Source organism: Papio anubis, chromosome 7 (genome assembly GCF_008728515.1).
Source record: "Papio anubis isolate 15944 chromosome 7, Panubis1.0, whole genome shotgun sequence".
NCBI lineage: Eukaryota > Metazoa > Chordata > Mammalia > Primates > Cercopithecidae > Papio > Papio anubis.
In genome coordinates this window covers 13,883,185-13,909,648 of record NC_044982.1, presented here as the reverse complement: position 1 = coordinate 13,909,648, position 26,464 = coordinate 13,883,185, and the positions used below count along the sequence as shown (strand labels likewise).

Below are 26,464 nucleotides of genomic sequence, written 5' to 3'. Positions count from 1 at the left end.
TGAGTAGCTGGGACTACAGGCATGCGCCACCAGACCCAGCTAATTTTTGTATTTTTTGTAGAGACGGGGTTTCACCATGTTGCCCAGGCTGGTCTCAAACTCCTGAGCTCAAGCAATTTGCCTGCCTCGGCCTCCTGAAGTGCTGAGATTACAGGTGTGAGCCACCACATCCAGCCTGACTTTTTTAAATTGACAGATAAAATTGTATGTATTTACTGTGTACAACATGATGCTTTCAATATCTACATTGTGGAATGACTAAATCTATCTAATTAACATAGGCATCACCTCACATAGTTATCATCCTTGTGGTGAGAATCAAACACCGTGATTTTTGCTAACAATGAATTTGCTTTCTAAAAACTTACCAGAGAGCAGGGACTCGAGGAAGGAATGGCTAATTTTGAGGAGGGAGGAGGAGCAAGAAAGGCAGCCGCTGGAAAGGGCATGGCTGGTGTCACATGTGGTTGAATGGAGCAGAACCAGGTGCCTGCCATTTTCCATCCTCAGCAGGCAAGAGGGAGGGAGGCCGGAATCTCTGCAGATCCAGAAGCCAGGCTCAGTCGGGGAGACTCTGAGACATGAAGGTCAGGCCAGGGTTTCCCCCAGACACCAATGGGTTTCTTCTCAAGGAACAGAAAGAATGTTTCCCTCCCACCACTGGGTGAGCACTGGACTGGGAGCACCGTGACTCCCAATTTCATCTCAGAACCGGGCAGGTCAGGGCTGTTCCATTCAGAGCCTCAGCATCTTCATCTGGGTGGAATTAGGTTCTGCTCAAATGGGTTTGGGATTTGTCAACCCCAAATCCAAAGAGCAGAGGATTTGGGGTTCATCCACAGTCCTGGGTTTGAACCCCAGCTTTGGTGCTATAGCCTTGAACATTAATCTCCCTGGACTTTTGTTTGTGTACAAAATGAGGGCGAAACGCTTGTCATGTTGCAATGCAGGAGCTGGGACAGCACATGGGACAGCCTAGGTACTCAAGGAGTTACTTCCCAAGACTCAGTTTTCCCACTCTTTAAATGGGGCTAGGAACGCCTCTCTCTGGGCTGTTGTGGGGATCAAAGTTTATGAATGAGTGTTTAGATATTAGGATGCAGGAACAGCTGCCTCCCAGCCACGTTCCCAAAAATACAGAAGCTGAACGCAGTGGTTTTCAAGACAGATTCCACAAGGCACCCCAGGGGCCACCAAGGGGTCGAAAGACAAGCTGGGCCCCAAGCCAGCTCCACCCCAGACAACCCTGCTTGTACCTGTTTTACACGTGGGGTTCTGCAGGGGATTTTGTTTCAAAAAAAAGAGTTCTATTTTTTTACGTTTCATTTGGAAATAATTTCAAACTTCAAAAACTCTAAGAATAGAAACAGTACATAGAAACAGGAACACCTGCAGACCCTTTGTGAATTGTTAACATCGGACCCCCTCCGCTTCATCATTTTCTTTCTCTGTCTACATACATAATGTTTTTTCTGAATTGTGTCAGGGTAAGTTACATACATCTGGGTCCTTTACCCCTAAACGCTTTCCTAGGTATTTTGTTGGTGTGCATATGTAAGATTACATAACTCTTACACAGCCACGGTGGAGTTGTCCATTGTGTACATTTATGTTAATACAATGTTTTTATCTAAACTTCCAGGTTGTCACTTGACTTAAGAAGGTCCTTTTTAGAATTTACCCCTCATGTTCAGGATCTGGTGAAGGGTTAGATGTTGCGTGTGCTTGTCATGTGTCTTTAACCTCCTTTAATCTGGAATATCTCATATTTGTTGCTGAATGATGGAAATACAATCTGAGGAATGCGTCATTAGGGAATTTCATTGTTGTGCAAACATTTTAGAGTGTACTCACACAAACCTAGATAGCACAGCCTACTATACCCCTGGGCTATATGGTATGGCCCATTGCCCCCAGGCTACCACCCTGTACAGCATGTGACTGTGCTGAAAACTGCAGGCGGTTGTAGCTCAGTGGCAAGTATTTGTGTATCTGAACATATCTAAACGTAGAAAAGGTGCCGTAAAAGTCCAGCATTATGATCTTATGGAACCACTGTCATATATGTGGTCCATCGTTGACCAAAACTTCGTTATGCATTGCGTGACTGTATTTCCACAGCCTTTGTCTTTTTTTTTTTTTTTTTTTTTTGAGACGGAGTCTCGCTCTGTCACCCAGGCTGGAGTGCAGTGGCGCTATCTCGACTCACTGCAAGCTCCGCCTCCCGGGGTCCCACTATTCTCCTGCCTCAGCCTCCTGAGTAGCTGGGACTACAGGTGCCCACCACTACACTCAGCTAATTTTTTTTTGTATTTTTAGTAGAGACAGGGTTTCACCGTGTTAGCCAGGATGGTCTTGATCTCCTGACCTCGTGATCCGCCCGCCTCAGTCTCCCAAAGTGCTGGGATTACAAGCGTTAGCCACCACGCCCAGCCTCTTTGTCTTTAATGACATTGATGTTTTTGAGGGATACTGGTTTTTTCCACCACCCCCACATTTTCTTAATGAAAGTTCCTCATTCTGTGTTTGTCAGATGTTTCCTGATGATTAGATTGAGGTTATGCATTCTCAGCCAGATCCCAACTGACTTCAATTCTGACTTTGACATTCAGTAATTTTAGAACGAGGTCCCAGGCATTCAACTCACACCTCCCTCTGGCAGGTGATCCAGGCAACTGTGTAGTCTGTGGCCTTGCTACCCGAAGTGTGATCTGCAGCCCAGCAGCTCTTCATTGAGCCCTGGGAGCTGCGAGTGACCCCACAGAGAGGCAGACTCCAGCCCGAGTCCCACCTACCTCCACCACTGACCTACTTCCTCCACCACTGACTGCTTTAAGCAAAAAACAGCCCTCCGTGTCCACCACTCCTGACTTCCACCCTGCCCTAGCCTTGCCTCTAGCCTTCCCAGCTCCCTCACCTCCAGGGAAGATTCCTCACCCACCTGCCTCATTGCTGTGCTGCAGGCAACAGTAGCTTGATGTGGTACCTTCATGGCCCACTTGAAAGGGGAGTAAAATAGGGTGGGCCGCTGGCAAGACCTGTTGGAACAGTGAGGAAAGGGGTAAACATGGAGACACAAGATCTGAGTTAACTGGCTATGCTATCTTCTCCAGAAAGACAGGGCCAGGATTAAACCTAGTATTAGCTCCCTCTAAAGCCTGTGCTCCTATCACCATGCCAGTGGCTGGCCTAGGAATGAACCCCAAGTTTCAGAATCCTGGTCGAATGTGTTTTCTCCTATCACAAATTTAGGGTCCTGAGTTAGGCAGATTGGGGAGTTCATGGAAGCAAATGGCTTTGGATAAACTGGCCCTCCATCCTGGAATCAGGAGCAGACCGATTCTTCATGGACTTCATGAGGCTTGGTGAGAGCGGCCAGAACTTCTAGATTCATTTCTTCTATCACTTTGACAAAGAAGTCATTCCCACCTATTTGATGTCTAAGACTAGTCATTCAGAGCTGGTTCTGCTGCTGGGGAGAAACAGATTCAAGTCCAAGAAACCCTCCTTAAGATGGGAGGGGGAGAAAGAGGGTAGGGGTGCAGTTCGGGAACCTTCTAATGCGAATGCCGAGCAGGAGGCATCCCAAAGGGTACTGACGGCCTGAGGCTGCCTTTTCAGTTCCTTGAGTAGTCTGTGTAAACACCCTGATACCACCCATGTGACCTTCTGGAAACAGGGCCTGGCTCCTAACCCCAGGGGGATGGAGCACACTACTGACCACGTGGTGGGATGTGGGGGCCAACGGGGTGGTGATAGAGTCCCAGGTCCCTTGCCATCCACTTCCCTGGCAGAGACCACAAAGTCAAGAGTTCACAGCTAGTTTAGGCAAGGGCAGCCACAGAGGAATTAGATGGCAGGAGGGCTCTTGATGGGGACCCCAGGAGTATGGAATAATGGGCCTTGTGACATTGACTGGGGGTAGAGAGGACAGGCAGGGAGGTCAGGCTGTTGGTTTTTTTAAATCTATGTTTAAAAAAATTAAACTGGGTTAGGCGCGGTGCCTCACGCCTGTAATCCCAGCACTTTGGGAGGCCGAGGTGGGCGGATCATGAGGTCAGGAGTTGGAGACCAGCCTGACCAACATGGTGAAATCCCGTCTCTACTAAAAATACAAAACTTAGCCGGGCATGGTGGCGCACACCTGCAATCCCAGCTACTCAGGAGGCTGAGGCAGGAGAATCACTTGAACCCAGGAGGCAGAGGTTGCAGTGAGCCAAAATCGCACCATTGCACTCCAGCCTGGGTGACAGAACAAGACTCCATCTCAAAAAAAAAAAAAAATTAAACTGACTTTTGATGATCAAAGTCACTCGTGCTTATTGTTGCAAATTGATCAATAGTATGTTGGTGAATTTCTTCTTAGTCTTTTTGAAATAACTACAGATAGGTAGATAGATAATTGGTTAAGAAAACATTTGCTGCTATAAACATTTGCTGCTATTTGATTAGCTAGATAAGCCCTCTCATCTCTAACTCAATAGAAGTGTATTTCTCACTCATATAAGTCTAATACATGGAAGAGGGTTGGAGGTGGAGGGCCATGCTCCATATGGTCATTCAGGGATCCATGCATAGGAAGACTTCCTAGGTCTCCCTAGAGATTGACATCCAGGTGACAGTAAGGGGGTGGGCATCTGAAAGAGAGCTTTCCTTCTCCAAAAGGTTGTGACTCACAACCTTGCTTTTTTACCCCACAACACAAATGGAGTGCAGGTCCCCTAAGATGTCATGTTCTGAGGCTTATAGGACACACTCCCCTCCTGTCTTTCATAATAATTGTGTCTGGCATTTACTGCTCCATGCTAATTACCTTCCATCTGTCTTGTCGTGTCATCCTCACAACCACTCCAGGGGATGTGGACACTGTGATTATCCCCGTTTTACAGCTGAGGAAGCTAAGGCTCAGTGAAGTTAAGTAGCACGCTTACAGTCACACCTGATGAGCAGGTGAGTGGTTGACCTGAGACTTGAACCCGCGTCCTTTGCTGAAACCCGGGACCCTCTGGCCTCTCCAGGGCATCCTGAGGTAAGAGATGACCTCAGAAAGGACAGACACAAGTCATGGCTGAGTTTTGCAGTGCCTCCAACCTCATACCTTTTCAAGCCAGAGTGGGATTTCGTGTCTTCAGGCCTCAGAGCCCACAGCCTGCGTAGCTGACTGGCTTGCGGGCTGAGCTCTCTGAAGAGGAACCCAGGGAGCTGGAGTGTTTTCCTCAGGGACACAGTGTAGCTCAGAGCAGAACTGAGACTTAAGCAGCATCTGTGCAAAGTGCAAGCAACCAAACAGGGTCGCTTCAAGGAGCTCAGTGGGAGAGAGGGGGCTGGGTTCTAATCTCATGACAGCCACAGACTTTACAAGTGACCTCCAGCCAACCATTTCTCTGCCGAGGCGTCAGTTCTTTCATCTGTGCAGCTGAAAGTTCAGACTAGATCAGTAGTTTTCAAACTATTTCCAGGAAACTCTCTAGGGGCCACAGACATAGCTGGGGGCCACCTTGGAACAGTGGAGGGGCGTAGTTAAAAGGAGATGAGCAGGCCAGCCCTGCTGCCCCACCCTGAGTCAACCAGAGAAGCTGAACTGTGCATAAGGTACCCATTACCAAAGGCTTCCATTGCAAACACAGATTTGAAGTCTACTGTTCTAAATGGCCTCTACTTCCTGCTGTCATATGTTTTTATCAAATAAATTCATTCATTCAACAGTTCAACAAACTTTTCTTGATAATTTTTTTTTTTTTTTTTTTTTTTTCCTGAGATGGAGTTTCACTCTGTCACCCAGGCTGGAGTTCAGTGGCGCCATCTCGGCTCACTGCAAGCTCCGCCTCCCGGGTTCACGCCATTCTCCTGCCTCGGCCTTCCGAGTAGCTGGGACTACAGGCACCTGCCACCATTCCCGGCTAATTTTTTTTTTTAATTTTTATTTTTAGTAGAGACAGGGTTTCACCACATTAGCCAGGATGGTCTCGATCTCCTGACCTCGTGATCTGCCCACCTCAGCCTCCCAAAGTGCTGGGATTACAGGCATGAGCCACCGCGCCCAGCTGACAATGCAGATGTTAAGAGCAAAACCCAGGAAGACCCAGCCCATGTTTTTAAGATGTTCATAATTCAAGCTAAAAACAAGCATTAAACAAGCAAGCATCTTGCAGTGTGATAACTGATATTCATTCATGCTTTTGGCAAATATGTTTATTAAATACTTACTATAGACCAGGTACCATTGAGGTTTCAGATATAAACAGTGAACAAGATAAGGTACCTGCCCGAGTAAAACTTTCATTCGAGGAGGAGAGATAGGCAATAACAAGTAAACAGAAATGCAAAATATATCCTCCAAGGTGAAACGTGCAACTGGGGTGGATAAAGCAGGGTAGGGGGTCTGAGGAGGGTTGGAGGAGTTTGCTGTCCTGGGACTGGGTGGTCAGGGAAGGCCTCTCTGAGTTAACATGTGATATGGACTTTCCTACTCTGCAATGCCAGGACTGGGGAGAACCATTACAAGGGCATTGGGCCTAGCTAAGGAGGTCTTCAAGGAAGACTTCTGGGAGGAAAAAAGTGGCTTTAAGTGGGAATCTTGGTGGAAAGCTAGGGCCAGGGCAGGGCATAGTCATGAGCCTCCTGCTGCCCCAGGGTTGCAGCATCAGCCACTGGCCTTCACTAAGAGCCCAGTGAACAAATGGGGGCCCTGGGTGGGGGGTGGGGTAGGAAGTAGTTTTGATAAGATGCTCAATCCTTTCCTCTCCCTCAGGGTCTGCAAACTGTGGCCCTCCCAGCCAACTCTGTCCTACCACCTGATTTTGCAAATAAAGTTGTATTAGAACACAACCCATATCCATACTCAGCATCTAGGGCTGCTTGTGTTCTAAGGGCCGAGTTGAATAGTTAGGACAGAGACCGTGTGGCCCATGAAACTAAAAATATGTACTTTCTGGCCTTTTACAGAAAAAAGTTTGCTAGCTCCTCTTTTAGACAATGCTTCCTCGCCCTATCACCCAGGCTGGAGTGCAGTGGCACAATCATAGCTTACTGCAGCCTCAACCTCCCGAGTTCAAGCACGTCCTCCTACCTCAGCCTCCAGAGTAGCAGGGACTACAGATGCATGCCACCACACCCAGCTGATTTTTTTTTTTTTAAGTAAAGACAAAGTCTCACTATGTTGCCCAGGCTGGAGTTAGGGCCTTTCTAATCCTCATTGTCTGTGTGATCCAGCTGAGCACCCCTTCAGCTCATTTTGATCTTAAAGAGAGCTTTCCTTCTCCAAAAATCTCCCAGCAGATGAAATATGCATAAAACCCCAGCCAGCTTTTTGAAATGTGATCAGCTACCTACAGATGGCAAACAGATGTGACCTGGCAAAAAAGAAAGCAGAAATCACCAGGAAGTGGAGGCTGCAACCAGCAGGGCGTTTGGATGCACAGCCAAATGGACGTGATCTCTGGTCCACCCAAGACAGATGTTCAGCTCACAGGAGAAGGATTTCGCAGCTAACATCCCAGTGGCACTTCCTGAGGCCCCTGTGTGCTCAGGGCTGAGCCCCGAGCCTGGGGTTCCAGGCTGCTCAGGAAGGAGCGTGCAGCCCTAACTGCCAAAAGGTTGGGCTGGGACCCAGTACGTGTAAACAATGTTTGAAGCTTGTGTTGGTCCATGAGGAGCTATCATGCCTGTATGGATACTGTCTCACCAACATCAACAGCCAGAGACCCAGATTCTAGTCCCAGCTCTGCTACTGACCAGCTGTAGGGCTTTGAGCAAATTTCTCCCATCTCTGAGCCTCAATTTCCTCACAGCATGGTTGGACGTGATAAACTAAGGCCAATGGTGTGCTGGAGTCAGCTCACATCAGCTCGTGGGAACTGACTGTGTGCATCTCTTCCCAGCTCTGTGTTCTCGTTGGTAGCTTGAAGTTGGAAATTGTGGAAATATTTAGATCGTGGAAATTGGCAAATGCTACAAATCAAGGTTGATTTTTTTTCCTTCAGAGAGCCAGTTGTTAAGCATTTCCCAGGACACCACTGTCTAAGGCCCACAGGACATCTCAGTATCTATGACCATGACCCTACCCCTGGCGGGACAGTGGTACCCAGTAAGAACACACATGGGACATAGTTCAGTCCATTGTCAGCAGCCTACGTCCCAAGCCTATGCAGGGGGCTGGAAAGGCAGTGATGCGAGAGAGGCTCAGAGAGGGTTAGTGACTCACTCTGGCTCACACAGCCTCCATCCCTGCCCTCAGCATACTCACAATGTGAAGAAGGGGGCAGGCTCTGAATCAGTCAAGGCATATGGGAGCCAGAGCAGGAACGGTCCAGCTGTGCTGGAGGATGTGGGAGAGCACAAGGAGAAGTTGATAACGGGAAGGTAGGGAGGGGCTCCCAGGCAGGGGAAACTGTGTGTGCAAAGGCCTGGAGAGGGGAGAGTGCATTCAGAGTTCAGGGAATGGGCTGTGGTGCAACCTAGTGGGATGTTATGTGGGAGGGTGATGGAGGCAGAATGTCATCTCAAATTGGAAGATGGAAAGTAGAGTAGGCACCTGCAACCCCAGGGCAGCCCAGGAGGGCTTCTTGGAGTTGGAGGAGGCAGATCTTGAAGGATGAGTCAATTAGTAGGAACATGGGATTGTTGGTCAAGATTCCTCAAGGAAAACATGGGAAGAAGAGCAGGTAAAGGACCTTCCATAGCCAGGGAGTACAAAGCCACAGTCCTGGGCCCCCTCCCTTCCTGTCCCCTTCATACCCACATGGCCCGCCCTGAAGTCCTCAGACCTAGGGCCCCAGTTGGGCCATCCTTTGGCTGAAAGTCATTACTTCCTCAAGCAGGGTTTCTCACCTGTGGCCCTGCAGACATTTGGGGTGTCCTCTGCATCCCAGTTGCTGGCCCATTTTGCAGATGTAGAAATGGAGTGTGGCCAGAAAGGCAGGTCACACGGGGCCGCATTGTCTAAAAAATTAACCAAGGATGGGCCATGAGCAGAATCCACATTCACTGGACAAAAACGACTGGAGGCCTCCATGGTTGCAGTGGTATACTGCAGGAGCCAGGACTTAGAGACGAGGCCGCCCAGGCTATGCGGGAAGATGGGAAATGGAGTCTTTATTTGGGGTGGCCTTATCCTGGCTAAAAGTCAGGAGTTCTGTTACTTTGAAAATAGAGACTGGAGCCAAGTGTGCGGTGGCTTATGCCTGTAAGCTCAGCACTTTGGGAAGCTGAGGCGAGCGGATCACTTGAGGTCAGGAGTTCGAGACCAGCCTGGCCAACATGGCAAAATCCCATCTCTACTTAAAAAAAAAAAAAAAGTAGCCAGGCGTGGTGGTGAGCACCTATAATCCCAGCTAGTCAGGAGGCTGAGACGAGAGAATTGCCTGAACCTGGGAGGCGAAGGTTGCAGTGAGCCGAGATCGCACCACTGCACTCCAGTCTGGGCGACAAGAGTGAGACCCCATCTACAGAAAAGAAAAAGAAAATAGAGACTGGACAATGCAGAAGGAAGGAAAGCAACCACTAGTCTCCGGTGCTCACACCAGGCTAGAACAGACTACGCAGGCAAGGAACACGAGACCCCCCTGGTCAGCTGAATGTGACCCTGAAATCACAACCCCTGGCAAGACCATGGGCTTCAGCCTGGGAGGGTCCTAAGGGCAGGAACCACCTCTGACTCACGTCTTCTGTCTCCCTGTGTGCAGGGCCCACACCCGTACCCACTCATACTGGCGGTCCTTGACCAAGTCCTCATTTTGTGCCAGCCTCTGCCCTAAGAATTACCTGCAGGGCCAGGGTTTGTGGGAGGTGAGGGAGACACTCGCCTTAGGGGCAAAATGCAGGGGGATGGCCAAGAAACTCAACCACAAAGATAAATTTTTTATATATGTGTGTGTATGTATATATACACATAATTTTTTAAACAATTCAGTGGTTTTCAGTATATTTGCAAGGTCATATGACTAAAACTACTCCAATTCCAAAACATTTTTATCACCCCAAAAAGAAACTCATTAAAAATCACTCCCTATTCTCTTTTCTGCCAACTCCAGGCAACCACTCATCTGCTTTCTGTCTCTGTGGATTTGCTTATTCTGGACGTTGCATACAGATGGAATCCTATCATACGTACAATATGCAGTCTTCCATGGCTGACTTCTTTCACTTAGCATAATATCATCACGGTCTATCAATATCACAGCGGCCAGGCGCGGTAGCTCACGCCTTTAATCCGGCACTTTGAGAGGACGAGGCCGGTGGATCATTGAGCCCAGGACTTCGAGACCAGCCTGGGCAACATGGCAAAACCCTGTCTCTAACAAAAATACAAAAAGAAAAAAAAAAATAGCCAGTCTCATAACCCGGTCTCAAAAAAATGAACAAATATCAGTATTACAGCATGTATGAGTAGCTTGTTCCTTTTCATTCCCAAAGACTTCCATGGTATGCATGCACATTTTGCCGTGTATCCACAAGTGATGGACAAGTAGCCATCTCCACTTCTTGGCTATTATGGCCAATACTGCCATGAACATTTGTGTGCAGGTCTCTGTGTGGAAATATGTTTTTGTTTCTCTCAGGTGTATATATAACTAGGAGTGGAACTTTGGGCTCATGTGACAAGATAAGTACTATTTTAATGCAGTATTTTTTTAAAAAAAATAAAAATTAATGAAAAAGCCATGATGAACAAAATATCCACTTTTTTTTAGAGACAGAGTTTCACTTTGTTGCCCAGGCTGGAGTACAGTGGCACAATGTTGGCTCACTGCAACCTCCGCCTCCCAGGTTCAAGTGATTCTCGTGCCTCAGCCTCCGGAGTAGCTGGGATTACAGGCTTATGCCGCCATGCCTTGCTAATTTTTGTATTTTTAGTAGAGATGGCGTTTCCCCACATTGGCCAGGTTGGTCTCGAACTCCTGACCTCAGGTGATCCGCCTGCCTGGGCCTCCCAGAGTCCTGGAATTAGAGACATGAGCTACCACGCCTGGCCGCCACATTTTCAATGAAGTCAGGCTGTTGTCTGTTTTATGATCCTGCGTTACTGTGCTATGGAACAGTCATTTCCAATCAGCCTGCGGTTTCCAGGCCCACATACTTTTGTGATGGCTGACAGTAGAAAGCGAACATATTGGCAACCAGATTTTAGATACAGTCGTTGTTTCTTGAGTGTAGCACGTTTGTTAACTTTTTCCACCTGGTTCAAACTATGAGAGGCTGTTTTGATAAACACATATGGGGCACACAGTTTTCTTTCTGCCTCGGGCTTTGCTACGGCTGTGACCAGCTGCACCATTTCAGTTAATCCTCAAACATCCTCGGGCACCTCGTTCTCCAACCTCCCCGCTGAGGTGAGAGGAGGGAAGGAGCTTGCTACAGTCCACAGCTGGTGAGTAGGAGTGCTGGGATTTGAACCCAGGTCTGGGCTTGGAAACTCGGCCTTCACACCGTGCCTCTCAGCAGTGTAGCCTGCAGTTGCCCAGGAGAGTCACTTTAGCTCTCTGAAGTATTTTATTCAGGCAGGGGGCAGCCTCATTGTTACGAGGACAGATGTGAATGTGCAGAATTCACTATGAAATCTGACAACCTGGGCAACATGGCAAAACCCCATCTCTACAAAAAAATACATACATACAAAAATTAGCTGAGCATGGTGGTATGTGCCTGTAGTCCCAGCTACTCAGGAGGCTGAGGTGGGAAGATTGCTTGAGCTCAGGAAGTCGAGGTTGCAAGTGAGCTGATATTAAGCCACCATACTCCAGCCTGGGCGACAGAGTGAAACCCTGTCTCAAAGGCCGGGCGCTGTGGCTCACACCTATAATCCCAGCACTTTAGGAGGCTGAGGCAGGTGGATCACTTGAGGTCAGGAGTTCCAGACTAGCCTGGCCAACATGGTGAAACCCCGTCTCTACTAAAAATACAAAAATTAGCTGGGTATGGCAGCGCACGCCTGTAATCCCAGCTACTCGGGAGGCTGAGGCAGGAGAATTGCTTGAACCCGGGAGGTGGAGGTTGCAGTGAGCCGAGATGGCGCCACTGCACTCCAGCCTGGGCAACAAGAGCAAAACTCTGTCTCAAAAAAAAAAAAAAAAAAAAAAAAAACAAGGGAAAAGAAAAGTTGCTTCCTGCCCTGGAAGTGCTTGCCATGAGCCACACCTGACACAATGGGAGGACCATCACCAGTCAAACATCCGTGTGTGCGATAGGAACTTGCCAGTCATGTCTCTCCATGTCCCCAGATGAAGCCACATGTGAAAATTTTATTTTAGAGCTAAGAGTTAGAAAAATAATTTGATTCCCCCAAGAAATAGGTATATTTTTTCTTCATGGACAGTGAGAATATAACTGATTGTGTTTTCCCTCTTTGCTTTGGCCAGCAGGAAACTCAAAGCCAAATTTGCTGCTGTAAAAGAGTAGTTGTGTAGGTTCTTGCTTATTTGTATTTTTATGTTTCCTATAGTATCATCCCTCTGGTAATTTATATTTGTCCTGATGGTTTTCAAATTTTGATTGAGATGTTGCTGTTTTATCAGGTATATTTCCTGATGGTCCCCTAAATCCTTTGTAAACATGTCAAGTAGAAATACACTTTTTGCGAGAGCTATAAATTGCTTAGCATGTGCTTGGATGGATGATTAATCTCACCCAAAACACAAAGGTAGCAGCACTGGCATGGGTTATTCTGGGACTCACATCCAGACCTGGTAACCCCCAGCTGAGTCTGAAGACCTTTGCCTGAGCCCTGGACTCCATTTGGTTAGAGGAAGTGAGAAGGTGGGCTGGGGACCAGGTGTGGCCATTCCCACCATGCAGAACTGCTCACCCAAGCTTCATTTCTCCAGTGCACTTGCAGAGTCTGGCCAGAAGATCAGCCAAGGACCTGCAGGAAGATTCTATTCTGGTCAGAATTCTCCGCCCACAGTTCCAGCCTTGGGCTTTGCATTGCCAAATAGGCAATCTTCAGAGCCAGCCGGGAGCCACACTGGGGAGACGCCTTTCAGACCCACCTTCCACCCTGCTTTCTGCCACTGTTCCTTTACAGAGCGCCTTCCATCTGGCGCGCAAGGTGTCTGTTGCTGTCAGGATGCTCTGAGATCTGTGAACATCTCCTTCAAAGGCAGTAGTGATGAGATGATACTTCCAGGGGTCTTTACATGTTAAAAGAAGGCCTTAGGAAAGGGCACGGTTTAACCCAAAAAAGGAAGAAGGCTGAATGGTGACATTTCAGGTCTCGTAGTGTCTGGGTGAGGAAGAGGTTTCTGTTTCACAGGTGGGAGGGAGATGTGTGATTAGTGGGGACAGGGAACCTTGCCAGGAGCCATAAATGCTTCTGGGTGGGTCTGCAAATAAATGTGATGTGAATTTGACTGTCAAGCAAGCGGCAAGGGGTGGTCATGGAGAGGGAGGACTAGGAAAGGGGAAGGGGTCAGGGTCTTGCTCCTCCCAGCCGAGGGCACTTTCTCAGTTCCTTCTTCCTAAACCTGGACTGTTTCTCAGGCCTCCCGAGGAGGCTGCTCCCTGGGTCCTCTCTGTCATGAGAGTAAGAGCATTCCTCTTCCAGGGATCGCCATCCACGCTCAGCAAACCACTGTCCCCTACCCTGGGCAGAGAGCATCTCACAAGGAGAGCCTGGAACTCATCTCCCTCTGCCTCCTTCTTCTTCCCAGGGAAGCCCTATGGGGCGGATGACTTCCTGCCTGTGCTCATGTATGTGCTGGCCCGCAGCAACCTCACGGAGATGCTTCTCAATGTGGAGTACATGATGGAGCTCATGGACCCCGCCCTGCAGCTGGGGGAGGGTGAGTCACCACCCCCTGCCCATCAGGTGCATTGCACACCCCCAACTCAGCCATACCACGGGCACGCTAGTGGTCCAACAAGCACCTCCTGGATACCAGACTCCCGCTGAGCTCTGGACCCATGGATGCAAATGTGAATCCTACACAGGTCCTGTCCTGCGGGAGCTCACAGATTAGGGGGAGAGATGAGCCAGTGAAGAGACTGTGCCACCTCCACGTAACAAGTGCTGGAATAGTTGGAATCCCAGAAGGCATAGGAGCATGTTACCCAGACTGTGCAGTCAGCTTCCTGGAGGAGGTGACATCTGAGCTGAGCAATGAAAGAAAAATACAGGCAGCTGATTAAAAAAAGGGGGAAAGGCAGTCTTTGTAGCAGGAACAGCAGGAGATAGTAGTGTAAAAGAAGTGGCTGAAGTGGCAGGCAGTGCTCACAGTAAGAGTCTGAGAGACAGTGACAATCGGTTCTTAGACAGGGGTGACCCCCAGGGACTCTCGGCCCCTTGCTCATAAGCCCTGGGTCAGGACCTCCATCAGTGGGAAGTTAATGATATGAGTAAGAAGCCCTGCACTCCCCAATAGGATGAAGGCAGAGATGTGGTTTGGTCCACCCCATGCTCAGTTTCCCTTCCCCTTTCCCCCTTCCCACCACATCCTTCCACCCACTTAGCCTCAGCCACCCATCCACCAAGAATTTCCTGAGGGGCAGCCAGTCCAGATATCAGCTCTGACGGAGCCCTGACTTCCCCTCTGAGACATCAGCCTCAAAGGAGGGAACCATCCTCCCAGGCCCTGAGGGTCCCCCTTGGGCTTTGTGGTTCTTGAGATGAGCAGACACTCTTTGCATCTGTTTGCATTTTTTTTTGCATGTTCCAGTCTCTGGGGTGATAGTTTGATGAGATAGTTCTGTGAGTTGTTGACAGCTCAGGGGAGCATGTTAAAGCCATGACGTTCACTGTCATATATAACTGGCTTGTGGCACTGGGACCTCTATATCTACTTTTTTTTTCCTCTGTGGTTAAAAATGTCCTGTAATGGGAACAAGTTATCTTCCAGGAGGTCCAGGAATTCAAGAGAAGCCAAAGTTTCTTCAGCAATGGTTATCTGCTGCCCAGTGTAGCCATCTATCCATCCATCTATTTAAATGCAATCATCCCATGTGGTCATCCATCCCACCATCATCCATCCATCCATGCATCCATCCACCACCATCCACCTCTCCATCTATCCATCTATCCATCCATCCACCCATCCATCATCCCATGATCTATCCATGCATCCATCCGGTTTCCCTACCCATCCATTCCACCACCATTCCTCCACCATCCATATTCATCCACCCATCCACATACCATCTACCCATCCACCCATCCATCCATCCACCAACCCATCCGTCCATCCATCCATTCTATCCATCCATCCATCCATCCATCCATCCATCTATGCACTCATCCACATATTCACCCAGCCATCTACATATCCATCTGCCCATCCACCCATCCATCCATCCACCCACCTATCCGTCATCCATCCATCCATTCACCCGTCCACCTACCCACCTATCCAACCATCCATCCATCTATACACTCATCCTGCCCATCCGTGGCCATTCGCGGGTCGTCCGCACATGACGTCTGCCCATCCAATCCATCCATCCATCCATTCACCATCCATCCATTCCATCCATCCACCACCATCCATCCATCCATCCATCCGTCCATCCATCCATTCCACTATCCATTCCATCCATCCATCCATCCATCCATCCATCCATCCATGTGTCCATCCATTCCATCCATCCATCCGTCCACCACCCACCGCCGTTCATTGCACCATCCATCCGTCCACTCCGTCCACCTTCAACCGCCCACCCGTCACTGCCTGTCCGTCCGTCCGATCCGTGCGCCCGCCGTCTGCCCCGTCCACGTGTTGCCCGCCGCCACATCATTCGTCTGCCCCTGTCCGTGTCAAATCACCAATCCGTCCACTTGCACGTCTGTGATTCCATCCGCCCACCCGTCCACATGTTTGCCCGCCCATCACGTATCACCATCCATATTCCCCATCCCTTCCACCCCTTCCACCATATCCATCCCTACCATCCACCCCAATCCACCACCCATTCATCCATCCATCCATCCATCCACCCATCCACTCACCCATCTACCCCTCCACTCATCCACCCACCCATTTATCCATGCCAGACACATGGGCTGTGGTGTAGAACAAGACAAGTAAGGCTGATAGCCTTGTGTGAATGAATTAATCCTTCATTCTGCATCCCACATTTTGGGACTTCTACCTCATCAGGCCCTCGTGGGCCTTCTTCCTTGGTTTCCCCAAGGAAGGGAAGCTCTCAGCATGCACACAGAAGAACCACAGGCACGGTTGCTGAGCAGGAAAAGGGCAGGGACATCCTTGGGCTAGCAGCCCTCTCCTATGGACTTGCATCACCCACCCCAATCCTGCCATGGCCTCCTGGGATCCTTCTTCCTGTTCCTAGAAGCCTAGGGGATTTGGGTGAGAAAGAGAGAAGTTCTTGAGACCTGACAGCATGTCAATTCTGGGCTACTTCAAGTATTTGGAGGACAAGTCAAAGTACGAAAAAAGTTCATAAAGGTCCTAAATAGTTCCTGACCAAGGCTGCCTGCATGCCCTGCATCCAGCCCTTTTGCCAGACTTGAGTAGGCAGAGTCCTCCACCCCACCTCTGGCCCCATAGGGAGGGCAGGGGGCACAGTGTCCCTCCTGGCAGCCCTGTCTGACCAGGGCAGTGTCACACCTTACCCATGGCAGCTCCAAGGGCCAGAGGACAAACCCACACCACACTGTGCACACCACCAGGGTTGGGGGGAGCGGCGTGGCACGGACACATCCCTGCACCTCTCTCTGCCCTACTTCAATAGTCAGGGTGTGGGAGGTACAGCACCTAGGACAGCCAGCCTTGCAGGCGTTTACCTGTGGCATCGAGATGACCTTGGGGCTCTCCAGCGAGGGCAGGGGTTTCCACCTTTCAACAGCCTGGACCCTTCATCTCAATGGATCTGGGTCCCAGGGCAGAGGGGCACGGGTGAGGTGGTGTTTCTGAGTTTCCCTGGCTTAGCCCTCCTGGCTTAGTGGGGTGGTGATGCAGAGGTACCTGATTGCCTCAACCTCTGCAGTGCAGGTTGGGAGGGAGCCTGAGCCCTGACAGAGCTCAGAGATGCTTAGGGTGGGAGATGGGGGTTCCCAGAATCCCCAGACTCTTGGGAACTTAAGTTGCTAGAATCTGAGAGAACTAACACAAAGTGGAGTAAAGAGCAGTCTGGAGGCTGGATTTGGGGCTCGGTTCTGCCTCTGACTGTCTGGAAACCCTGGGCAAGTCACCTAACCTCTCTGGCTCGCGGAAGTGAAGACATCAGGCTAGATTGGTAGTTTTCAAACTGTCTGGGTGCTCTTGTATTCTGCAGAGGTGGCTGGGTGTTAGTTTGTTTGGGATGCTTATTAAAATACCATAAACTGGATAACTCTGGAACCATGGAAATGTATGTCTCTCAGTTCTGGAGGCTGGGAAGTCCAAGATCAAGGCACCAGCAGACTCAGTGTCTGGTGAGAACCCCAGTTTCTGGCTCATAGATGGTGGGTTCTTGTTGTATCTTCACATGGCAGAAGGGACAAGGCAGCTCTCTGGTACTTTTTTTTTTTTTTTTTTTTGAGACAGAGTCTCTGTCTGTCACCCGGACAGGAGTGCAGTGCTGTGATCTTGGCTCACTGCAACCTCTGCCTCCCAGGGTCAAGCAATTCACCTGCCTCAGCCTCCCAAGTAGCTGGGCTTATAGGCCCACGCCACCATACCTGGCTAATTTTTGTATTTCAGTACAGACAGGGCTTCACCATGTTGGCCAGGCTGGTCTCGAACTCCTGATCTCAAGTGATCTGCCTGCCTCAGCCTCCCAAAGTGCTAGGATTACAGGTGTGAGCCACCATGCCCAGCTGGCACTTCTTCTATAAGGGCACTAATCCCATTTATGAGGGCTCCACCCTCATGACCTAATGACCTCCCAAAGGCCCCACCTCCTAACGCCATCACATTGGAGGTTAGGATTTCAACATAGGATTTGGGAGTAGGGGGACCCGAACATTCAGACCTTAGCACATGGGGCAGGATGAGAGATGGAGCTGGGCCCTGTCTTCCTGTGTTTCGCAGTTCAGGTGAGCAAGCCATTCTGTGTTCAACAGAAAGCCTGCAAGTCGGATTCTGTGCACCTTGGGACCTTCAAATTCTCTCAGCCTGTTCCATGTGCTGCAGTTTAGCAAAAGGATCCCACTTTCCTTGCAGCAGGCATCTGGGGCAGGAGACATCAGGGACTTGTGCAAGGAAGGGCCTGAGTGCCGGCTTGCTGGGACCCCTGCCCCCTTTCTAGCCTCTCTCTTGTGTTCCCACTCCCCCCACCCCCCCACCCCCTGCCCCCGTGAAGTCATGGGGCAGACAGGTGACCCAGGCGGCTGCTGGGCACCTGGCTGGAGCCAGCCCAGAATCCTAGCCTCTCCTAAAATCCTGGCCAGGCTGGTCCCAAAAGTGCCCTCATGGACCCCTTTGCCCATGTCCCTTCCCTAGTCTGCCTGAGAGCTGGCCATGCCAGGCTGGTATCTTTCCAGGGGCAGTGGGTTTTTCTAATCAATGCATTCGCCCGGGAGAGAACAGCCTGCTCCAAAACTCACGGTGGGGCCGCCTGCCACCTAGTGGTCCTGGCAGGCATTTCATGGCCCCGAGTCAAAGAGGGAAGTTGGCAGAGAGAGCGGCCTCACAAAGAAGCCGGGGTCCAGCAGGCAAACGTGCAGCGGCAGGGCTTGACTGCTCCCCTTTCACCCATGAGGGTGAGACACCCCCAGAGCACCTCCCTGAGGCCTCGTAGCCACCATGCGTTATTCACGCATTCCGAGGCCCTGTACTTCACACATAATCATTTCCTTTTCACAACGTTATGGCATTTGCAGATGAGGAAACTGAGGCATAGAGAGACCATTAGCTCACCTGAGTTACAGGGCTGGCTGCTACGGTACAAAGACCTAGATCCTGTTCTCTGACTCCAAAACTGAAGGTTTACAGTCAGCACACTGCACTCACCTCTCCATTCCCAGCCAGGAAGACATAAGCCAGACAGGAAACAGGACGACTGAGGGATGCCAGGTAGAGGACATGGACTCGGCGCAGCTAGGGCTGGGGGCACCAGAGCTGACTTCCTGGCCTGGGGCTTTAAACCCAACTTAAAATGGAGATAAATAAGTAGTTTAGTGGTTCTTCTTATTAGGGACACCAAGCCAACCTCCATGGTAGCTTTAATTTAGTTTTTTCAAAAATGTCTCTTATTTATTTTTATTTTTTTTTTAATTTGAGATGGAATCTCACTCTGTCACCCAGGCTGGAGTGCAATGGCATGATCTCGGCTCACTGCAACTTCCATCTCTTAGGTTCAAGCGATTCCCCTGTCTCAGCCTCCAGAGTAGCTGGGATTACAGGCATGCGCCACCATGCCCAGCTAATTTTTGTACTTTTGGTAGAGACCGGGTTTCATCATGTTGGCCAGCCTGGTCTGGAACTCCTGACCTCAAGTGATCCACCTGCCTCGGCCTCCCAAAGTGCTGAGATTACAGGCGTGAGCCACTGCGCCCAGCCATCTCTTTTCTATGCTGCTATGAAAGGATGGGTGATCCTGTGGCCATAAACCCTTTTATCTTACCCCCCCCCCTTACCACCTACTGAACCGGGGTGTGAACTTGTCCCATATTGGCTGTAGAATTGGTGCAGATGTGTGGGCCAGCTTCACCCAGTGTAACAGTTAGGAATGCTTTGGGCTGCACGTAACTCACAAAAGTAACTAATAGTGGCTTAAGTCAGAGCAAGGAATTGGTTTGTCTCTTGCATCAAGAAGTCCAGGCTAAGCACCTGGTAAGGATGGCATTTTGCATCCAGGGAACTATGGACCCAGCTCTTTCCATCTTTCCTTAGCATGTGGGCCTTTGGCTTTGTGTCTGTCACCTCTGATCAGAAGACAGCTGCAGTGACCCCACTACCTCTGGGTTCTAGGCAGAAGGAAGGGTGACAGGCAAAAACCCTAAGGGATATATCTACTGAGTCTGTCTCTTTCAAAGACTTTCCTGGAAGCCCCACCCAGCCTTCCACTTACATCTAAGGCACCACAGCAGAGTCTCCTGCCTCTACCCAAGCTGCAAGGGAGTCTGGGAAGTGAGCATTTCAGCTGATGTTACTTCCCCAAATAAAAGCACAGTTCAGTTAGGTAGAAGGGGGAGATGTGATTTAAGTGGGGCACTAGCAGAATCTGCCTTGTGTCAAAAATCATCATCCTGGCCAGGCACGGTGGCTCACACCTGTAATCCCAGCACTTTGGGAGGCCAAGGCAGGTGGATCACTTGAGGTAAGGAGTTCAAGACTAGCCTGGCCAACATGGTGAAACCCCATGTCTACTAAAAATACAAAAAGTTAGCCGGGCGTGGTGGTGTGTGCCTGTAATCCCAGCTACTCAGGAGACTGAGGCAGGAGAATCGCTTGAACCTGGGAGGCGGAGGTTGCGGTGTGCCAAGATCACATCATTGCACTGCAGCCTGGGCAACAAGAGCGAAACTCCATCTAAAAAAAAAAAAGAAAAAAATCATCATCCTGGCACTGGAAGGGCTGGGCAGAAAGGCCTGTCCAGTGGCAGGAAAGCCCAAGGAAGCACCATGGAGGTGGGCGGCGCTGGAGACCAGAGAGACCAGGGTATCCAGGGTCTCCTCACCCTCCTCTGGGCCCTTGATCTCTCTATGACCTTGGCCAAGCCACCTTCCCTCTCTGGGACTCAGTTTTCTCTCTCTAGAATGAGGGGGCTTAACAAAGTTAGTATTTCTCAAACCTTTTAACCAAAGTCCCAAACAAGCTCAGGAGAATGAATTTGTAAGCATCGTGTAAAATATTGCCTTTTATCTTAAAAGTTCATGAAAATGTTGCAGTCTGAAGTATCTCAAAGCTTAAATTACTTTAGGAAACACTGTGTATTAAGAATATGTGTGAGGCCAAGGCAGGAGGATCATCTGAGGCCAGAAGTTCAAAACCAGCCTGGGCAACATCGCTAGACCCCTTCTCTACAGAAAATTTAAAAATCAGCCTGCAATCGCTTGAGTCCAGGAGTTGGAGGCTCCAGTGAGTTATATGTGAATTAACTTAAGAAATGGATACATAAATGATTCAAATTTTATACTTATTTAAAATCTTTAAAAATTGCATGTAATGGTATAACCATAATTAAAATTTCCTCTCCATCTTTTTAAAAATTACTTTAGAACAGATAATGCATTCACATGGCTCAAAATTCTAAAGCATATCAAAAGCTCCTTAATTTATAATGAGGTGGTGTCCTAATAAACCCACCGTAAATTGAAAATATCTTAAGTTGAAATGCATTTAATCCACCTAACCTACTGAACATCATAGACTAGCCTACCTTAAACATTCTCAAAACACTTACATTAGCCTACAGTTGGGCAAAAATCATCAAAAAGCCTATTGTGTGTGTGTCAAAAATCAATCACACAAGCTGGGCGTGGTGGCTCATGTCTGTAATCCCAGCACTTTGGGAGGCTGAGATGGGTGGATCACCTGAGGTCAGGCATTCAAGACCAACATGGTTAACATGGCAAAACCCCGTCTCTACTGAAAATACAAAACTTAGCTGGGCGTGGTGGCAGGCACCTGTAATCCCAGCTACTTGGGAGGCTGAAGCAGGAGAATCACTTGAACCCAAGCGGTGCAGGTTGCAGTAAGCTGAGATCGCACCACTGCACTCCAGCCTGGGCGACAGAGCAACAGAGCCAGACTTAGTCAAAAAAAAAAAAAAACCACCTCACACAAAGCATATTTTATAATAAAGTGTTGAATATCTCATGTAATGTATTGAATACTGTACTGAAAGTAAAAAACAGGATGGTTGTATGGGTTCTGGAAGCATGGTTTCTACTGAATGTATATCACTTTCACACCATCATGAAGTCAAAAAATCATAAATGGAAGCATCGTAACTCACAGACCATCTATATGTGATACACACACAGTGAGAAGTCTCCTGCCCACCCTGTCTCCTGACCCCCCCTTTCCCCACACTGAAGGTATTCTGTTTCTGTCTCTTGTGTATCCTTTAAATTTTTTAATGTTTTAAAAATCATTTTTTAAATAAGCAAGAGTTTTGTCCCCAAGGGGAGCCAATGAAAAGTTTTGAGCAGGGCCCAGACAGCTCAGGGCTGGACTTTCTGAGAGTGGAGGGTGGGCATGCAGTTGAGCTCAGCTGTTGAAGCAGGTGACCCAGGCAGTGGTGGTGGGCGGGGCTTGGAGGAGGTGGGTGGGGCAGGCCAAGCTCCTTGCCTCTGGTGGGTGGAGGCCGTCCTAGCTCAGGTTCCACACCCTTGTCCACGCAGGTTCCTACTATCTGACCACCACCTACGGGGCCCTGGAGCACATCAAGAACTACGACAAGATCACGGTGACCCGGCAGCTGAGCGTGGAGGTGCAGGACTCCATCCATCGCTGGGAGCGCCGGCGTACGCTCAACAAAGCCCGGGCCTCCCGCTCCTCCGTGCAGGTGAGGCCTGGGACTGAGAGTGGGAGGGGCCCGATGGGACCATGTCCCAGACACCATCCCTGCGGCCTAAGGAGCCGTGACATCGCCTGGCTGTGCCAGCCGCCCAGCCCTGCCTTAGGGGAGCAGTGAGACTCCCCACACCAGAGGAAGGGCCCCCAGCCCCTGCTGCCAGCGTGTGTCCAGGACTTGGGTGCGTCTGGAAACGTATCAGCAGGCGTCGGTGTTCTCGCTGGGCAAGCAGGAAGGGTGTGGGAGGAATGAGACACACCCATAAGTCCTTAGCGCCTCCTACAACCCAGCACCCTGCAAGGGCTGGAGATGGGGACTTGTCATCGCAGTCCCTGCCTTTAAGGAGCCCACAGGCTGATCTACAGCCTTATCCCTTAGTCCCTGGACACATGCAGCAGCTGTCAAGGGTCTGCGTAACCCCCACCAACCCAGTGACCCACCCCTCCCCATATCTCTCTCTATACAGGTTCAGTATTCAAACCAGTCCTGCCCCTCCCCAAGTCCATCACCCCACCCACCCCCCAGGCTGTATCAAATCCAGCTGCCCCCAGTTCCCCAAACATGCCCAGCCCAGTTCACTGGCTGCTCAGCCTCTGCCCTCGCTGGTCAATCTCCCCTTCTTCACTGGCTGTCACTGCCCATCCTTTAAGACGACTCCATTTCTCTTCCGATAAGCCTTCCCTGATACACACACACACACACACACACACCGTTTCCCACAGGCTGGGTGGGGTGCCCTCCTCTGGGCTTCCTGCAGTCTCCCCCTTTACAGTGCGTATCACATCCTATCATCCTCTGCATATGAAGCCATCACCTCTGGGAGGGCACAGCCCATGGTTCACATGCCTCAGGGGCCCAAGCCCAAGGCCTGGGACAGAGCGGGACTGGGTGTGTAAAAAAAGGAGAGAGTTGGACCAGTGAGCCAGGCACATTCAGAGCTGGGAGCAGCTATGCAGACTCACTCCCCTGACACCCAGAGCACACCAGTCCTGAGCCCCACTCCTGGCTTTCAAGATGATGCATCTACAATAAGCAGAGCCCAGGCCTGGGAGGCAGGAGGCTTGAGTTCTGGACCTGGCCCTGTACTAACTTGCTGTGTGACCCTCAGCAATCCCTGCCCCACTCTGGGACTCAGTTTCCCTGCCCAATGGCTAATCAATTTAATACCTGACTCTCTGGGGAGAAAACAAAAGTTCTGATTTTAGTTTCTGTCCATTTCCATGGTGTGAGCCCTCCATGGCCAACTTCAACTTGGCATCACTGAATGTGGAGCTGGAAAGAAATGTATGCGATTGGCTCTCCCCGGCGGGTGTGAACCAGCTCCAGCACACCTCTGTTCCCATCCCGTCCCAACACCCCGGCCTCCCACGGACTGTAGGGACACGGATGTTCTTGATCCAAGCCTGGCCCAGGCATCCCGTACTTCCTGCTTCCACCTTAGGGGTTCCTGATGCTGAGTCAGGCAGAGCATGGGTGAAACGGACCCATGTTGGGGAGACGGAAGCTTTGGGGGGGGGACCCTCAGCACCACATCTGGGATCTGGGGAGGGCACTACCCTCTGCCCCCTCCCAGTGCCTCCTCTGCACCCCATGCCTTGAGGGGTGGGCACCCTTCCCTGGGGAGGGAAGCCCAGAGCCGGACAGTCACCAGCAGGTGGATAGTGCCCTGGGAGGCCTAATGGAGGACAAGGAGCCCTAAGGTAGCCACTAAGACGGAGGGAGTGGGCCGGGCTTTTCCCCTCCTGGAAGAAATGGGCGGTCCCCGTGAAGCTCTTGACAGGAGCCCGGCCCCGCCTAAGCCCTAGCCACCATTGGCCATCACGGTCTCTGCGATGCTGGATCCTCAGCCGCTTCCCGCGCAAGTCTGCTGTTCCCAAGCCGGCCACAAGGGGGCAGCCCCGCGCGCAGCGTCCCTGCCTGCAGCCCTGAGCCCCGGGGAAGGCGAGGCCGCTCCGGGCTGGAGCTTCCAGCACCTGCTCACCCATTTCTGGTAGGCGGCCGCTATCCCCACTTTACAGCCGAGGCTCGAGGAACCAAGGCCACACAGGCAGTGGGAGCGGATTCAAAGCCCGGCAGGTGTGGGGCTGGGTCCCCAGGGGTGGAGGACGGCGGGCGGGCGCCCTGCTCGTGCTGTGAGTGCCGAGCCCCAGCCCGCAGGCATCGCCTCGGCCTTCCCGTCCTGCACTATGGGTGGGGCCTTCCCCACCCGACTGCGCCCAGCCTCCTTCACCCGGTCCCCTCCCGCTTTACCAAGCCCTACCCCACGCAGCTCCTCAGAGCCCCAGGGCCCTTGCAGCCCTACGGGGCTGGACTGTGCTGCCCGCCCGCACTATGGGATGCCCGGGGGGGGGGGGGGGGCTCGCGTCTCCCTTCTTGTCTGTGCTGCCCTCCGTGCCCAGCATTGCGCCTGGGGTGCAGGGAACTCACCTGGAGTGGGGGAGGGAATGTATGAGTGAATGAATGGTGGGGAGCCTGTGGACCAGCAGCCAGGGGGCGCGCTGGCTCCTTGTTGGAGGGACCCCAAGTCGCCTCTTCATTCATCTCCCAGAACGGTCGGCCCAGCTGGGAAGCCAGGCAGGGAAGCCTCTGCAGGCTCACGGCAGAGACTGGAAAGGCGCAGGTGCCAGACTCACAGCCCCTTCGGCGCCCGCCACCCGCTATCCATCCAGGGAGGGGCCTGGGCCGGAAGAGGGTGCCTGGGGACACAGGGCCCCGCCGTGACCGCAGGCCCTGCGTGTCTCCGCAGGACTTCATCTGCGTGTCGTACCTGGAGCCCGAGCAGCAGGCGCGGACGCTGGCGTCGCGGGCGGACACCCCAGCCCAGGCGCTGTGCGAGCAGTGCGCGGAGAAGTTCGCGGTGGCTCGGCCGCAGGCGCACCGGCTGTTCGTGCTGGTGGACGGGCGCTGCTTCCAGCTGGCGGACGACGCGCTGCCGCACCGCATCAAGGGCTACCTGCTGCGCAGCGAGCCCAAGCGCGACTTCCATTTTGTCTACCGGCCCCTGGACGGTGGCGGCGGCGGCTGGAGCCCACCCTACCTGGTGGTGCGGGAGCCCAACTTCCTGTGAGTCCCTCCCGGGGCGCCTTCCCTCACCCCCAGGCGCACATCTGGCTCCGGCTCTGGCTGCGCACTCCCGACAGCGACGTCCACGCAGCACAGGGACATGGGCCATTCCATGACGTGCCCAGGCCAACGTCGCAGGACAGTTGTGAAAATAACATGATGCGCGGCCAAGACCACTTCCTGAGGGCAAGTCATAGCACTGAGACACTGAGAGGCCATGTTCTTCATGAGACAGAAAGGGAAACTGACTCAGAGAGGAGAGAGGCGCTCCAGGCCGCTGCAGCCAACAAACCCGCGCCCTCTTCACACGCAGCTCCGCAGGCCATTCCCCATGAGTCCCCCACACCCACCCCATCCTCGGTCTCTGCAAAGACGGGCCCGAGCTTAGTTTCCCCAGGACTGGCCGAGGAAGGGGCACTGGCCACAGCTGCTCCCCGCGCCCCTCAGAGTGGACCCAGCATCTCAGGAGCACCTCAGGGTGTGGGTTAAGAGACAGGCCTCCACCCCTGCACCAGAGCCTGTCCTTAGCTCCCAGTGCCCCCAGACCCCGCAGCTCTGTGCCCCCCAAGAAGTAGCCAGACACACGTCGGGGCGCCAAGCAGGGCCAGCTCCATGGACCCATGGACAAGCCCAGCCCTGCCTCAGGGAAAACAGGGCCTTTCCCTACAGGACACGCCCCAGAGCTGTGGCAGATTGCAGGAGCCATTGTGTGGGGAGAATTTAATAAAAATCCCTTTTGAAAATGACCTTTCCTTTTCTGAAGGGTCTGGAGCTCTGCACAGCCAGCCCTGCATTCACAGCCTCACCTCCTTCCCAGGTGGCTTCAGAAGACCCTCTCTTTGCCATGGGGATCCTGTCCTCTGCCAGAACCTGTGGCATACTCTTAGCCACCCTCAGCCCTTGGGACCCTGGGCCCTGTCTGCCCCTCAGCCTCCCACCATCCTTGGTTCCCATCATTCCCAGCTTAGGATCAGAACCATCTGTCACCTCTCCCAGAGATGCCATTCCC

At 51.5% G+C, this 26,464-nt stretch overlaps 1 protein-coding gene and 1 long non-coding RNA gene across 11 annotated transcripts in view; both read left to right on the top strand.

The window, feature by feature from the left end:
* RIN3 (Ras and Rab interactor 3) overlaps positions 1 to 26,201 on the top strand; it is a 183,675-nt gene extending 157,474 nt beyond the window's left edge. For 3 of the 10 annotated variants that reach the window (XM_021941484.2, XM_021941487.2, XM_021941489.2), the window contains 4 exons: positions 13,647 to 13,778; positions 22,220 to 22,383; positions 24,941 to 25,012; positions 25,139 to 26,201. In XM_021941484.2, the coding sequence (XP_021797176.2) occupies positions 13,647 to 13,778; positions 22,220 to 22,383; positions 24,941 to 25,012; positions 25,139 to 25,459 (689 nt within the window). In that variant the 3' untranslated portion in view covers positions 25,460 to 26,201. Of the gene's footprint in view, positions 1 to 7,278; positions 9,281 to 13,646; positions 13,779 to 22,219; positions 22,384 to 22,858; positions 24,407 to 24,940; positions 25,013 to 25,138 lie in introns of those variants that run through there. The other 7 variants (XR_004184802.1, XR_004184801.1, XM_021941486.2 and 4 more) reach the window with 7 other exon arrangements.
* Positions 3,035 to 5,708, top strand: LOC116275693. Its single transcript, XR_004184803.1, has 2 exons — positions 3,035 to 3,365; positions 4,855 to 5,708. It is a non-coding gene; the product is annotated as an uncharacterized LOC116275693 (long non-coding RNA).
* Positions 26,202 to 26,464: the final 263 nt, after the last annotated feature.